The sequence below is a fragment of the Corapipo altera genome, unplaced genomic scaffold, assembly GCF_003945725.1.
Source record: "Corapipo altera isolate COAL_440 unplaced genomic scaffold, ASM394572v1 45, whole genome shotgun sequence".
In the NCBI taxonomy this organism is placed as follows: Eukaryota; Metazoa; Chordata; class Aves; order Passeriformes; family Pipridae; genus Corapipo; species Corapipo altera.
The window spans coordinates 25,432,439-25,448,717 of NW_020884877.1; the positions used below are offsets into that span (position 1 = coordinate 25,432,439).

General features: G+C 38.7%; 1 protein-coding gene across 1 annotated transcript; it reads right to left on the reverse strand.

The window, feature by feature from the left end:
* Window positions 1-14: 14 nt before the first annotated feature.
* Window positions 15-16,202, reverse strand: LMLN (leishmanolysin like peptidase). The gene is made up of 17 exons (XM_027636795.1): window positions 16,041-16,202; window positions 15,615-15,712; window positions 15,469-15,499; window positions 14,861-14,943; window positions 14,292-14,409; window positions 13,394-13,572; window positions 12,623-12,728; window positions 12,253-12,347; window positions 11,288-11,405; window positions 10,248-10,355; window positions 9,441-9,517; window positions 8,243-8,353; window positions 7,418-7,550; window positions 6,662-6,821; window positions 5,758-5,888; window positions 4,818-5,028; window positions 15-4,221 (listed from the first exon to the last, which is right to left on the reverse strand). Exons 1-17 carry the CDS (start codon window positions 16,200-16,202, stop codon window positions 4,127-4,129), a joined length of 2,016 nt encoding a protein of 671 aa, XP_027492596.1. The 3' UTR covers window positions 15-4,126.
* Window positions 16,203-16,279: the final 77 nt, after the last annotated feature.

The window sequence follows — 16,279 nt, forward strand, 5'->3', positions numbered from 1 at the left end:
AAGGACAAAAAGAATCAATTTTCTACAGACATTTTATTGATGAACAGTCCTGTCTTTTTTTTTATAACATACCTTTTTTAACCAGTAAAATAAGTAATTTTTTTCTCCATAAATAACACAAATTAGCCCTTATATCTCAATCCAGCCAAAATCAGTGTAAAATACCTAGTTCTATATTTACATTCTGTAACAAAATAGGAAACACATGTTCAAGGTCAGCCAGTTCTCTCAAAACAGTCGTTTTATCTCCAAGGTAAGCTTCATATTTGAAAGGCAACATTTGCACTTTGAAAGTCTGGTAGTGTAAGATCACATTATTCAGTGTACAAATAGCCCCAAATCCTGAAGACCAATACACACACATGAGCAGCACCCACACAACCAGACAAGCAAAAACTGGGGCTTCAGTCTCACAGGGAAAAGACCTTGAGCTGCTCAGCTGGCTGAAAGTCACTCCCTGGAAATGAGGGGAAGAAAGGACATACGATTCCCTCTCTATTGGAACACAATTAAGCAGCAAGATTTCCAGTACAGGAAGATTTAAAAACAACTGGCCCTCATGAGGAATTGTGGAGATATCTGCTCTTAAGTGACATAAGTCTTCCCAATTCACTAAAGCACAGTAGAAAGAATGAGCTGCTTTGGACTGACAGTCAACTAATGGGGGACATGGTTCTCTTTCAGTAATTAACCTACACCAAAGGCCATGACAGTCTCCCAAGACCTCAACTCATTTCAGGAGGAATGAATTGCTGCTTTTCAGTGTGGTTTTACCTGCTGCATTCTCCAGCCAAAAGCTATAATTATTTCTTGTAATTGAAACACTAGAAAAATGTGTTCCTAAAGTATGACTTCCCTCGACTTCTAATTGAAATGCTTTGAACTACTGGGGTCAGAAAAGTCCACAAGACTAATTTATTTCCCTAAGCAAACATGGAATGTTTTTTTAAAAATTAAAACTGTGGACACTACATACTGAAAATGTTTCTGCTACAGGTAAGCTACCTCATGTATCTCTTAGCACAACTTGTAGGGCTCCTGGTGCCCCATTTACTCTGGTGAGAACACAAAGGCTTAACTGGGCTACATTTCAAAGTTTTCAGGCATAAGAGATGCAATAGGATAGACTGGCCACCTGCAGTCAGGACACCTCACGGAGCTGCCTGCAAACTTCATATTTATTTAAAAGCAATTCTGATTTTTACAGCATAAACTACACTTAAGGCTACACAACTGATTGGTATAAAGCTACATTTTTAGCTATGTTCTACACTCAAAAATGGCTTATGCTTCCTACTGTATTTACTTTATTCTTAGAAACCTGAGACATGTTTTTACTTAATTCATCTTAAGATTTGGAAGTTCACAGCAGGCTAGAAGCTGAATGCAAAGACGAACACAACTGAGGTAGTCAGCTTTACTCAAATATTCTTTATGATGATTACCAGTTCGTTGTCACTTTAAATTGAACTTGACACATTCCTTGGCAGTTCCCACAAGGCTACAGCTGCTAACAGCTGCTAGCCCACTGATGGGATACAACACATTGCATTTTTCTGACTCGAGTACTTTCCCCACCTGACCCCCCAAAGTCACGTCCAGTTCTGCAGTTCACAGCCAGCTGAAGGGCTGCACACCAAAGAAATTACGACTGAAATCTCAGATTATTAAGGCAGTAGCAGTTTTACTTCACTGGATTCACTGATGCAGCTACTCAGCAGGTACTGGTGATCCTGACCACAAGAGCTCCCATAGATTTTTCCCTGTCAGTACAAAGCACTACAGCCCCTTTCTTTAATTAATGCATACAATTCAGAAGTAGGTAAGCATCAACTCTCTAAGCCATCTTTCAGTTAATTCTCAGGAAAAGAGATTAAAAGAAGAAAAACTCTCAAGATAAACAACTGTGTAGAAGATAAAAATATTCAATTAAATATAACAAATCTCACATTTACACAGACAGGAGACCAGCATATCAAATACTGAGCACAATAAATTAACACCAGTTAAAAAGTTTAACAGGTATAAAGTTAACCAGAAAGTTCAGACAGTGCAAATATTCCACAGTAAGGAAAAATAACCAGTAATTTTTTTTCAAGTATCAAAAGCATTGTTGTTGAGGAATACTATTTCAACTGTATTATTGCACAACAGAAAAAATACAATATCAACCTCTGGGACCTAAGATGTATTCTCAAACCTTTATGTTTTCAAGGAACCAATTTATATCGACTGTTTTGTGGACATATTAACATGATTAGTGTTCACTTATCAATCTTAGTGTTCCATAATTTGAACTTGCACAAATTTAAAGCGTTAAGAGTCCTGACTTGTATTGCTTCTCTGTAACACTGGTTTAAGTCTAGCCTAGGCCTTGTATAATTCAAAGCAAACTTAACTTGCAGTCAAGAAGGGGACATAACCCAGTGTAAGGTACTCTCAACTGTGATGCCTTCAGACAGTTTTAGGTTGCACCTCACTTGCCTCAGCAGTGTCATAAGAGTTTCTTTAAACAAAAAAAACAACAAACAAGTCCAGTAGGCACTAAGAATTTCTTACAATCATGATGGAAGTCCTTTAATAATTTAAAGTTTAATTATAGCTAAGCAAATTTTACTCCACCTCCCTACTTTCCATTTTAGGAAGGGATCCAGTCACTGACAATTCTAATATCACAGTACATTTAAGAAGCAGAGTAACGTCATCTTTGCACTTTTCTAGTGCACTGGGCATGTCCATTCCCTCAAGTTTAACACTCTTCCAAAGCATGAAAACTATCCTAAAAGGACAGACAGTGGATTGAATCACGTGACAGTTTCTTTTACTCTAAACGGGATTATTTGTTATACATTATAAAACCATCCTTACAAGGGTCCTATAGAGCAGCTCTCCTTAGCTTGAGATTTACTCCTTTCCTTCCTCTTCTTTATTTTCTCATTATTAGTTTTGTAGCAAAGTGTTCCTGCAAGTGTTTCAAAACATCTGATTCTCAACTTATTGCAAATACTCAAATAATCCATAGTATTTACATGTGCAAGAAAAAGTGGAGGTGGAAAATAAAAAAAAGGAAAACAGATTAGATTTTCCTTACACATTCAATATAGTTTTTGGTCTAGAGACATCATCATGGTCCTTTAAGATTATAGCTGCCATTGCTACTGGTTTGCCCTTCAACAAAAAGTGAAAACATTTGAAGTTATGTTCATACTATTTAAGAAACAATAATGCCATTATTCATTATTTAAGAAACAAACCAACAAAATAAAAAGTGATCATAAATTCTATCCCAGTTTTACGTCTGGATATCAGTACTGAAACATATTTGCCCAGCAAATTACTCTGAGAATATTGAAATATTTTATGTAATAAATTTCACAGTAGAACTGGCACATGCTAAATGAGAATGGAATTTCTAGACAGTTGTCTTCATTATCAGTCTGAAACTCCACTTTGTGCATGTAGGAATATGCAAGTGAACCCCAAGAATTAGCTGCTTTACCTAGTACGAATTCTGAGAAGCCTCAAAGCTGCAAAATCAAGTTGTGGTGACAACTGCTAACCACTGGTCTATCCCATTAAATTATTCCTTCACCCATAAATTGTAAGAATTGACAAAACAAACAAATTCCCAACCTGTTCAGGCCTGGGTTATTAGCAGTGACAACAGCTTATTTTTACATGGCTTTCAACTAAACCACTGAGGTATATTTCCAGTTTGAGGATACTTTGCTACTAGTCACACAACAGACATAACAAAAAAAAAAAAACAAACCACCAACCCTTAGTTCTATTACAGAAGAGTTCTTGTTTCAGATCTTAACTGAATTGCCAGGTAGTCTAACACAGTTGGCATACTGGATCTTGTTAGTGAGTCAAAAAAACCAAAGGTTGCAATTCAGGAAAATACTGGCACTTATTGAGATGACAAGGTAAATTTTCCTCCTCTCAAAACTCTGGCTGCTTTTGTCAGCACCTCCCGGACTACTGTCTGCACCAATACTTGCCAGGAGAGATGAGGTTCAGCAGAAGACAGCTTCCAGCAGAGACAAATACTCTGTGCTCCACAGTAAGGAGTGCAACATAATAGTGTATCATCTCTGAACATCTTCTGGCCCCGAGCTTAACTCTATGCACAGAGAAACAATCCTGTTAGCAGGGGAATTAAGTTGGCCATCAGTAGCCAAAGGGTTACCACCAGGCTGGACGAGCAGGAGCACAAGTCTAAAATAAAAACAAACAAACAAAAAAACATAAAGCTTATAAATTTTATATTTAAAGAGAAGATAAAATAACAAAGAGAACACTAAAAACCATGAGCTAAAGCAAACTTCTTGACTAAACATTAACTGGTATTTAGTGAATTAAGCTTTTTACCTCCCTCAGAAAGAAAACTGACTCTGATCTTTCATGTGCTGGACTACAACACTAACACTGTCAATGGGAAGTTACACAAGTGAGAACTCACTTTCCACAAGGTGACAGTTTTTAAGATTATAATAACAATATGGCCTTCAAAACACAGACTGGATTTCCTGGTAAATTCCCAGGCTAAAGCTAGATTTCTAGGATGATTACCAGGAGACATGACATGAAGGAGTTATGTTTCAGACACATTCCTCCTGTGTTAGCCACCATTCTGCACAACCGCACAGCAAAAAGCAGGGCACCTTTGCTATCTTCCTCTACCTCCTACACCTGGGATCTTTGAATAGCCATGGCTTCTCTTTCCTGTTCCCAACAGTCAGAGCTGACACAAATCTTTGAAATTTTCAGATATCGAACATTAAAGCTTCACTTCAGCAAATAAGGCAACCTACCAATGGGTGCAGCTCTTGTTAGGTTGGAAGCTGGAGGATCCCGCTCTGGGGGGCAGGAGTCACAGAAGTCTGAACAGGCTGGGCAGAGCAGATTCCCAACGTGTATCCAGCCATTCATCTGGATGCTCACAGTTAATACCTGACCCGAGCGGCTGCACAAGTAGGTAGTGTCCTTGACCCAAACATGCAGCCCTTGTGGAGAACAAGAAACCTTAAAATAAAAAAGAGTCAAGTCGGTATTACAGTTTATCATAGTGGTGGTTTGGAGGCTCTTTCAATAAATAAATAGGACATTCAGTAAACACCTGGCATTAGAGCACAGATGAACTGCAGGTATTTTAATGCACTCAGAGCAACTGTTCGGTTCAGGAATGCTTTAAAGCACTGACTGTACTCCTTTTGTGCAATGATGCAGATCATCAACTGAGAATTAGTAAAATTTGGCTTCTGCTCATGGTTACTTTTTTAGTTGTGCAGCTGTTGAATGTGACACCTTTAGTGAGATAGTCCTGAAGAGAATGAGGATAATGAAAAATAAGTGATATGTGCACAGCGCTTTCCACCTCTGAAAAATCAGAATGACTAATTAGCATTAAGCTTCAACAACAGAACATTTCATGTAATTATTCTTTCTTACCCCAGTGACACTTTCTCTTCAGCTAAGACAGATGATGTCCCTAGCAAGACTGGGAGTAACACACAAGCCATCCCAGAGGTCACACACTTAACGTAGCTAAATTACAGGCTTATGGTTGGAAGATAATTGTTTTTCAAAGCATGTCAAATGATCTAGAGATTTGAGGTAGAGAAGATCATGTTCAGTGTGCAGATGCAAAGTTCTAAGTCATAGCTGACTTTTTATACCTGACTTTTCTCCTAAGTGTTACTTAAAAAAAAAAAAAAAAAAAAAAAAAAAGATAAAAACCCAACACATACTTACTTGGTAACATCCACTACCCCAGTCAGGGTAACTGAGTTTCCTCCTGCACTGTTCCATAACAAAAGCAGATTTCTGAATAAGACATACAGAGTTTGGTCCATATTTCTCTGCACCATAGTTTTTGGTAGGATCTAAGGTAGAAGGAATATACTGAATTGCAACTTACTAGAGAAACAAAGTCCACAACAACTTAAAAGCCTATACTGGTCAATATCTCCACGTGTAACTTAAAGTTTACTTTTGGATTTCAGACCCTTAATCATCATCAATTTGGGAATTATACCATCTTGAAAATAAAGTGGGAAGAAACACAAGATTTTAAAACCAAACAAACCAGTCAACTAACCACAAAAAAACCCCAACCAGCAAGCATTTTCCATCAGAACTATGTGGTTATGTTTGCCCCCAGGGAGCGCCAGCTGTGATTTCTGGCTTCAGGGCAGAGGGTGTGTGTTTGTTTGTTTTTGATACAACTGCACAGACAGGTAATATCCTCCAGCATTCTGCAGTTCTGCAATACTGAACATCCATGCACTACCCATATTCTGGTAATTTGCAAAGTTCCTTGCCTTGAACAAAAACCCCACAAAGGTAGAAAGTGGAATTATGTTTCAGACATTCAAAAAACAACCAACCCACCCACCCTAATCCTTTGTGTTATATCTGGATCATTTGGGGTTATTATCTGTTCTGCTCTTCGGCAATTCTTGCATTAGATGTGGGAGTTTGCCTCCTAGGGGTACAAGGTAGTACTGCTATGCTTCAAACCCCAGCACAGTGTTTACAGGGTAAAACCTGACTAGTGAAAAAATTCACATCCAATTAGTTTGAATATACAGCAAGTCCATTTCAAATTAAGAAATGCAGTCTCTGCAATATCATATTGAAAACCTGATGTACTGACCTGGTTGGTTTTCAATTATTCTGCAGTCTGAACTGCGTTGAAATTCACCACTTAAATGCCAGCTGAATTCCTGACTAAAGGGACAATAGTCAGCAATTTCTACTGAGCCACCATAATAAGGCAATTCTTCTGCTGGTACTCCATTAAGATTGTCGAAGTACTGCAAAACAAAATACAGTAGTGAAGCAGTTTGTGCAAAGACAAATGTACAACTGTTTTTGAACAGACCCAATGTTCTTACACCTGTAAGAACATCAGCTGTGACACTCAGGAATGCAGTCAACAGCAACTTACAATACCAATGAACCAGAAAACCCAGAAGTATTTAAGAATATGTAAATAATGCAGAGATTCACATTTGTATGTATCACTCCCCACTCCTGCCCCTGCCTCCCCTCTTTGTAATCAGTGCATTCCTTGGGATGTAAACAGAACACATTTCTTAGTGTGCAGTGACACAGGGCAGCAGACTAGGGGAAGAAATACCCCAAACAAAACATTCTGAGGGATTTCTTTTACACAGTAACTTTTCCATCTGGTATTTGGTTAGATGGTCAAGAAACCTCCTTATTCTTTTATTAATATCACAAGGGGTTTTTTTCAGACTCCTTGAAATAAACTAGGCAGACATTTTTCACATTATCTACCCTCATCTACTAGTTCAGAAGAAAAAAAAAAACAAAAATATTATCATCTGGCTGCAAAGCTCAACAAGGAAAACACTTCAGTTATTTGTTAAAGTAAGATCCATTATACCTGATATTCCTGAGGTAACTGCTTTGGAAACTTTTGCAAGTTGCACACTGCTACTGCTCTTTGGTCCTGTCTGCAGGTTAACTGCAAAGGATTACTCCTCAAAGTGTCGCAGTATGGACTGATTAACTGCCTCCTCAAAAAAGAAAGAAAGAAAAAAAGAAGAATAAAAATCCCACTAGATCACTTTAACTGCTTTACATAAACAGTCTGTCTAGATTCTTTGTTCCCATTCTCCCCTACACTCACTCAATGACACAAAGAAGCATCAACTTCTTCTCTGGAGGCTAATTACTATTATTTGTCTGGGTATGACCTTTCAGAATATCAAGCCAGTGCTCAAAATTACAGTGCACTCACCTATTTAGTTTTAATGACACTGCTTTGTAAACTTTAAAAAAAATATACAAGCAAAACAGGCCCACTATGTAGCTGTGTCTTAGGAATGTATGAGTATTGAAAGGAACAAACAAGGCAGGCTTTGTTTTGAAGATGCCTATCACCTCCCTTTGTTGCTTTTAGTACAGTCTAGTAATGCAAAATGACACAGGCTGCATTTCCAATTAAAAGGGACAAAATAAGAAGGCAAACACTTTTAGATTAAGTCCTACCCATCCTCTCTGAAGAACAGCCTTCTCATAGTGTAAATGCATTCTACACCCTAAGATGTTTGGCTCTGTATTTACTGGATTGAGTGGGATGCAGCACAGCATTCCTTGTTCATCTATATGTGCCCCTACTTCTTTTCACTGAGTTACATTCGAAGGACAAATATAAACAAGCACCAGGGTTTCCTCTCAAATTTTTTTTAAAAGACTGTATCCTTACTTTTGCCTCTTTTGGTCAATCCAGAATTTGCAGCTCTTCATTACAAAGTCACAGCCTTTATTGCGTCCCCAATCTAATTTCTCTGCCATGCTGTAATTTGCTTTATACCACCTGTAAAGGGATTTTAAAACGAGAATGTGAGGAATTGTGCAATGATTCATGTTAATAAAGAACAAGAAATAGAGGGTTATTGAAACTGCCAAATGTAAATATACTAAATATGCTCATGTAAATACGCTTATGTAATTTGCTTTTAACAAACATATACCACTAAGGTCAAATAAGACTTAAAAATATACTGTTTATATATGCAACGAGTAAATATGCATGCGTAAGGGAAGAAGTTATCCAAAGGATAAGAAAAAAAGAAAACTTCAACTTTTCCCCTCAACCACTGATAAGAAAGAGCCTGCACGGCCGAAAACGAAACTGAGATCACAACCAAGAAAGGAAACTGGGCGGTGACTTTCCTGGAACAAATGTATAAAAGACTGCGAAACACTCTGCAGGGTGTAGGGTGTGCGTATTTGTGAGGCCTCCTTTTGCACCCAGCGCTGCTCTGCTCGTTCATTAGTGAATAAACAGCCTTGCTGCTGTTAAGAATCCTTGATTACTGGCTTCATGTATAACAAGAATATAGTTCCTTCAAAAATTAGTGTTCTGGTTAATAAAACTCAGCTCATAGAACTTCATACTATGCCTTAAGGTCTTCAAATTAAGAAAAAGGGAAACTGCATCCCTGCCTATAACAAAATATATTACAATTACACTGTTTTTCAAGTTCCCAATGAACTAGAAGAAAATTTCATGATCTGCAAAGGAACAGTGCATACAGAAAGATGACATTTTAGGCAATTTCTCCTTTCTATCTGCAAGAAGAGCTGGGAAAAAAAATCAATATGTACTGTATGCAACTAGAGAAGACTTACATCAGGAAAAAAAGTAAGTAGACTCTACAAACAGTATTATGTATTGCAATGCCTGTTTTTTTAAGGCTAAATTAAGAATGGGTTTTGAAATACATGAAGAAAAAATAACATACAGGGTCTAACTCCTTGTTTAGTGTAATGCTAGTTATGATGGTTATCTGCTGTGCTGCAGATGGGTAAGTAAAAATGCATCAATTCTAAATAAGATCAAGTACAATGAAAATCAAACACAAATGAACCAAACCCCAACCCCTATTCTTAATTCCTACCCTGTGTCTTCCATTAATGCCAAGGTGATCCTGGAAAAGACTCGATTCTGAGTATGGGATCCAGTCATTGCTTCATTCTGAAAGTTACCAGTTACTATTAGTAAGCCACTGAAAATCATTATTGTAAGAAAATCCTTCCTATGAAAAGGCATTTTATTTCCAGTCTCTTTTTACTACTGACAATCAAATCCCATCCTCCTTCATAAAAGGTCTGTCCTGAAGCATTTCCCCTCTAGTTTACCTCACTGCATACACCAATGACTAGAAAGTGTACCTCTGCCAAAAACCTAACACAGCACAAAGTTATAAATAAAAATTAGTTTAAATGTCAGGAGGGAAATAAGTGTTTTCTTGATCAGACAAGGTTCTGGAAGACAGATGGCAAAAGCCAATGCCAGGGCACATGAACAGAGATGTAGTCAAGGTAATGAAGAGTGATCACATATTTGATATATGAAGCAGAGGGCAACAAAGCTGAAATGACTCAAAGGACCATCCCCCTTGCACTAAAAAGGGAGCAAACCTCCTCAAAAGGGTAAATGACAGACAGAAGTAAGAGACATTTAGTTTTTCAGTAATCATCTCAAATTCATACTCTGAGACTTAGCAAAAAGGTTAAGAGATAAATGTCCTATTTCTGGATAAATTTAAGTATTTAAGTATTAAGTACTGTTCGTGATGTATTTCAGTGAGGTTTGATACCCCTGCTTTTACAAGGCTCCAGTAGATACCACACTAAACCTAAAAATCAAGGTGGAGGGAACAGACATTGCCACATCCCCTTTCATTCCTAGTGTCAGCACTAACCTCCAACAATCTCTTCTCCCAGTGATTGAGCTCAGTACCCATGCCACCTTGATTTTCAAGCTCCATTCCCTCTAGAATTGGACAATTAAAATGTTTTCGAGCTTCTTCCTAGAAAGAAAACATTTACAACTCTCAAAATATTGAGATAGAGACCCACACGCAGTCCTACTGCTCTATAATTATCTTTTAAAAGTATTTCAGCATTTCATTTTCTACTATTTTATTTTCTCCTCAATGTAAAACACTTCTACTCAGAGACTGACTAAGCCACCAAGCACCCCAGTAGAGAACCTAACACTCTGCCTACTCATCTCCTGGGAACAAATGAGCAAAACGAGGGTTCATTAATCCAAGTTTGCTCCATATACTGTGTTAGATTTAAAACAAACAAAAAGATTATCTGTAGCCAAATATGATTAACACTACAACTTATTTACAATACCAATTTATTACACTTGAGTATATGTTCTTTTGATGGCACAGAGGGAGAGTCAGAGGCATGGGAAGCAAGAAAGATTTCCAAGAAAACTCGAGGAATTTCTTTTTAAACATGACAAAACGTTAACTATATTATTTTGTAATCAATAAAATTAGAGAAAATATTAAAACAATGCTTTTAAAGAGAAAAGTAGAAAATAGAATGATCTTACAAATGAGAAAAGCAATGACAATGCTATCTGTTAAAGGAACAGGAATACTAGGTGTCTAAGTCTGCAGGAAAACATCTAAATAGTAGGATTAAGGAATCTCTTCAACATCAGTTTTGCTTAACCTCTCATAATTTACTTCCCAGTGCCTTCCTTGTCTCTTAATATTAAGTCAATTTATTTTTTTCATGCTGTCTGCCACCCATTTTCCACTTCGGATCCACCCTCTCAACTAATTACATGGTCTTAACGGAGTAGGCTTTGGGCCATGCTTTCAGGGAAAGGGTATTCACTGTTAGGTTATTACTTCTTAAAGAGTAAGGAATATTTTATGACTCGAGAACATGATGAGAAAACCTGGCACATGAAGTTTAGAAGTTACTCCACACTTACGACTACACGAGGCGTTACCAGAAGGTGAACAGCGTGGCGCAGCATTTTGCCACCACGTACGTCCCACAACCTCACTGCTCTGTGCACGACTTTATTGCTCCACTGATACAAACCTAGGCTGCAAGGAGAATGCTTTGGTTACAAACCTTTCCCACAAAGACTTGCTACTGTGAAAAGATTTCTCTCCGCAAGAAACAGAATCACGGATAATCTCTGTGCTCCCTCAAGCTTTCCAAATTAAAAATTTTATTACGCAACGTTTCTCCTTTTTACGATATGTGTTCATTACACACACAACTCTGATTTAACAAGGCAAAGTAAGATTATTAAAAATATGTCTATAAACTCAAGATATATTTTTAACTGCTACCAAGAGGGTAAGAAATGAAATTCAAAATCTCAGAATTGCTATTATAAAAAGGTGAACAAAGAAGGTTCTCTACCCTTCCACCTCCAAAAAAAATCTCTAGAAGAACATTTCTACCACATCAACTAAATAAACAAAAAAAAAAAAGCAAATTGCTCATTCTGTAACAAGTCAGAAAACTCACACAGCAGACTACACACATTGCCAGTTCCGCATAACTATAAACCTTGAATGATACATATCTTAAAAACAAACTGCACTGACATTAGGCAGCCTACAGAAAACACAATTCTTCATTTAGAGAGGTGTTCATCAGCATCAAAATTTAGGCACAGGTCATTGTAATGCTTAAGTTCAAGTCTCCTGATAAATGAAAACCTGTCTTAATTTGTAATACATGTGGATAATGCAAGTGCTCAATAGCAGTGTAAAGAAAGACTAAAAAACCACCACATACCAATGTTTGAACATAATAAAGGCAAAGTGCTCTAATAATGGAATGAAGTTCGATTTTCAACAGGCAAGAATACATCCTAAAAAGGCAACAGGAAAACATCTTTCAGTGGGACTATTAAAAGGTCCAAAAAACATGTAATACCTTTCATTAAAAGGAGGGAGTCCATCTGCATATCTTGGTGTCAAAGGTTTTCCATCATCATCACGATAAAATGCAAACAGTCCAGCGGAGAACCCCTTCAAGTTAAAAACCAAGCACATGGAAACCTTTGGTAAGACATTAACATCCGAAGTCAAATGCCATGAAAGAGTTCCCACCCCCTGGCACAGATACACTGCAAGTAGCAGATAACACTGCAAGTAATGTGCTCCAAGGCAATTAACACATAAATTGAAGAAGGTAAAGCAAGAGCCTTCCTCCATCAAACATCCTCCTCTTGCAACAAGCTGGAGGCATGTGAGCAAGCAGGTACCAATTTCAGGGAAACACATTTTATAACATCAACCCTCACCAGTGCATGAATGATCTCGTGTTTCACTGTAGACAACATGCCAATGAATTCCTGAGCTTGTGTTGAAATCATATTTGGACACAAGTTGGCATATCCTGCTATTGGCCTGGAAGACAGTTTTAAAGTTAAATGGGTTTCAGTAAAATACTAACAAATTCAAATCACATTCACTTGAAGCAGTAGAAGATCAAAGAAAATATAGACTAATGTAAAAATAAGTCCTTCCAAACTTACCCAAACATTTATAAATGTTTTACCTGTTAAGAATTCAGTGAGTAGTTTACTGTTGGGATGGGGAGAGGTGGGATCAACCAATCTCTACACTCAGTGTTCTGCAAAGGTGTCAGTGACAACAGCCTAAGAGATCTGAATTTAGGTAAGACCCTACAGAGGTACAAAGCCTGTGACAGTGACTACAACTGAGCTGGAAACAAAGCCATGTAAGTAGAGCCACTTGCATTCTCCTTTAAGTCTGTGAACACATGACTCCGTGAACACATGAACACATGAAGCACTCCACCAGAAAGAGGATCTTGAGATAAAGTTTAGGCATTAAAGTGGAGGATTAGCTTTAACTCATGTGACTCAACTTTGCAAGTTAAGCACTATTTGATGGCTTTGTGGTTTTACATAAATGCAGTGCTTGTCTATTTCAATAATGACTCCTACCTTGTTATACAAAACAAGCAAACAATTAAATTCCACATCTGAACAATGAAAAAACTTGAAAGCTTAATTAAAAAAAGAGTTTGCAACAGAGGGAATACTTGCCTGTCCATTTCAGCTTCCAGCTGGCAGTAGGCTGCATATGCAATGATATTTTCATGGCCACACCTTTCAGTAGTGAGAGCACTAACGTAGAGCACAAAGTCAGCATCTCGAACCCCTTCTTGGTCAGGCGAGCCAGTGGGCCTGCGGTGCCAGTCACTCTCGTTGTACACCCTGCATTGCTTTGCAATGTTCAAATGGAACAATTAATACACTTTATCTACGATCAAAATTTCATATGACAATTTAATTAGCTTGAAGTTGAGAATAAATCCCATTGTAAAACAGCAGAAGGTAAGAAAACGCCCTATGAAGAGAGTAAACAAAACCAGAGCCAAGGAATAGCTTTCAAATGACTGGCTCTTTTGATTTTTCAGACACCATAAAGATGGCAGCTTTAAAAAAAAAAAAAGTTAAAAGAAGGAGAGAAAGAAATCTACTGATCACATCTGTAGCTTAATCAAAAATTCATGCAGGAAAACATGTCAGAAGCATTTCCTGCACCATGCTGTCGGGTCAGTGGATAACCTCTTCAAACAAGGACTTAAAAAAAAAAAATCAACACTTACTATTAACTCTGTGAAAATCCAACTCGTTGATCAAGGTGAATAACAAGCTGACTAGCAGCAGTTTAATAAGCTTCAAATCTCATCCTCTCTGTGCATGTCATTACAATGCAGGCTTAGGAAACAGTAACTAGTCCAGTTTTATTTGACTTTTGGCTCAGCAACATAAACTACAGAACTCCCATTAACTTAAGTTGTTCTATTCTGTCCTTCAGATTTAGTGATCTCCCACAAAGAGGTCACTTATGCACAGTTAGCAATATTTACTTTTTCATTAATTTCCACAAACAATAATCTTTCAAAGATTATTTCAAAGATTGGACAGCTGAGCTTACCTGGAGGTGTTCCTCAGGAACTATAACTGGCCCACATCTCGTATGGTCTGCGCAGGCTTTTTGGCAATATCTGTGAGGGTCAGCTTTCCTCCTTAAATATTGGTTTGTCACACATTGCCTTCAATGAAACATGAAAGACAGTCAGCACTGTTTTATTATTAAAACAAAAGTCTAGAATAGTCTGAAAGTATTATACTGGTATTTTAATAAAACTTTCACAGTGAAAATTGTTAGTTACACTGCTAGGGAGCACATAATGCTTCCAGTTGTTAATGGTGCATCCACAGGTTCAAAGAGAGATTAGGAACAGGTTCATAAATGGGGTACATATAAAAGGGAACTGGTAGCATGTATAGCCTTCAACATTTCTGACACAACAAAATGCAAGTGTCGATAATGAAAGTGGGCAGATTTGTGCATACTCCCTAAAAGAGCATCTGCTACCTCCCTGGGTCAGGTGGTCTGATTCAGAAAGGCATTTCCTACACTCCTATTCTACTTTTAAAAGCTATACAACACAATGTTAAATATCAAATATAGCAAGTGATTTTCAACAAACTTTCACCTACCTGCTTAGTAATATAGTACTTGTGGATTTGCGCACTTGAAACGTCTTCTCCAAATAAGATATAGCTTGGGGGAAGAGTTTGTTCTGAACAGGACAAAAAAAATCAAAAGTCACCCACTAGCAGTGCACACACAACTCACCTGAAAGGCACTAAGTATTGACTTACATGAAATTTGCCAGATGTTGTGGTACAGCAGAATAGGGGAAACCCAGACTCCCAAAGAAGTTCAATTACTATCTACATATTTAAGAAATATTTTGTTTCAGTATTCTCATACTTTGTTATTGGAATGACAAAATGGGAAGGGAGCCAGTATTAATTTCAATGTACAGTTTGAAAGAGGCTTTTAAAAACTATATGTACATTTCTTACTGATACCTTTGCACCCTGAGATACAGCAAACACCTGTCAAACTACAGTCTGCAGAACACTGGAATTATTTGGAATAAAGGCATAATATATACACAAAGCCTTGGTTTCCTCAACTAGAGGAAATTGCTAGGAGAAATTGCTAGTATTCAAAGCTTCTAATTAAATTGACCTTAAACTTAATTTTATGCATATAACAAAATATGTTAGCACAAAAACGGGAAGCAAATATAACATACCTTTATAAGATGTCTTTTCTCAGTCAGCAAACTACATTTAAAAACCAAAACAATCAAGCTTTAGTTAGTAAGGTTTCCATTCTCAGCCACGGAGACAAAAAAAAAAAAAAAAGAAAAGAAAAAAGCTGCCACAACATTATACTCACTTCTCAACACTAGTGTCATATACAATCTTAATTCTTAGCTGTTGATCCACGTTTCGCTTCGAGACATGATTTTCCTTGAGAGGAACTTGAAAGACAACCTGGCAAGGAGAGGTACGGGCCGATAGATGAGGCAGCTCAGCGGGACAGACACAGCACCCCGAGCCCTGCGCTCCTTCTCACCGCGGCAGCACCGCTCCATCAGTCCCTTCCAGCCCCTTCCCGACCCTTCCCTCACGGGGGAGGAACCGCCCCGCGCCCGCCCGCCGCCGTCACCGACCACACCAGGGGCCGCGGGGCCAGACCCGGCACAGCCCGCCCCGGGGAAGCCGAGGACGGACGGACCCAAACAGCACGACCGGGGAGCGAGGGACCATCTGCTGCCCAGCAACCCCCACTGCCGCCTGAGGAGCCCCGCGGCGGCCGCACCTGGTCACGGCTGGGCACACGGTGGTCACAAGAGGAAGAAGCGGAGGGGGAAGGAAGCAGCAGCAGGAGCAGCAGCAGCAGGAGCCCGGCGGCCAAGGCGGCGAGCCCCGGGCGGGAGCGGCGGGCGGCGACGGCGCGCCCGCCGCCCAGCTCGGCGGCCATGTTGGAGTGCCCGTCCGCCGCGTCGCCATGGAGGCAGCGCCGGGGGAGCGGCCCCGGCCAATGGGCGAGGGGGGCGG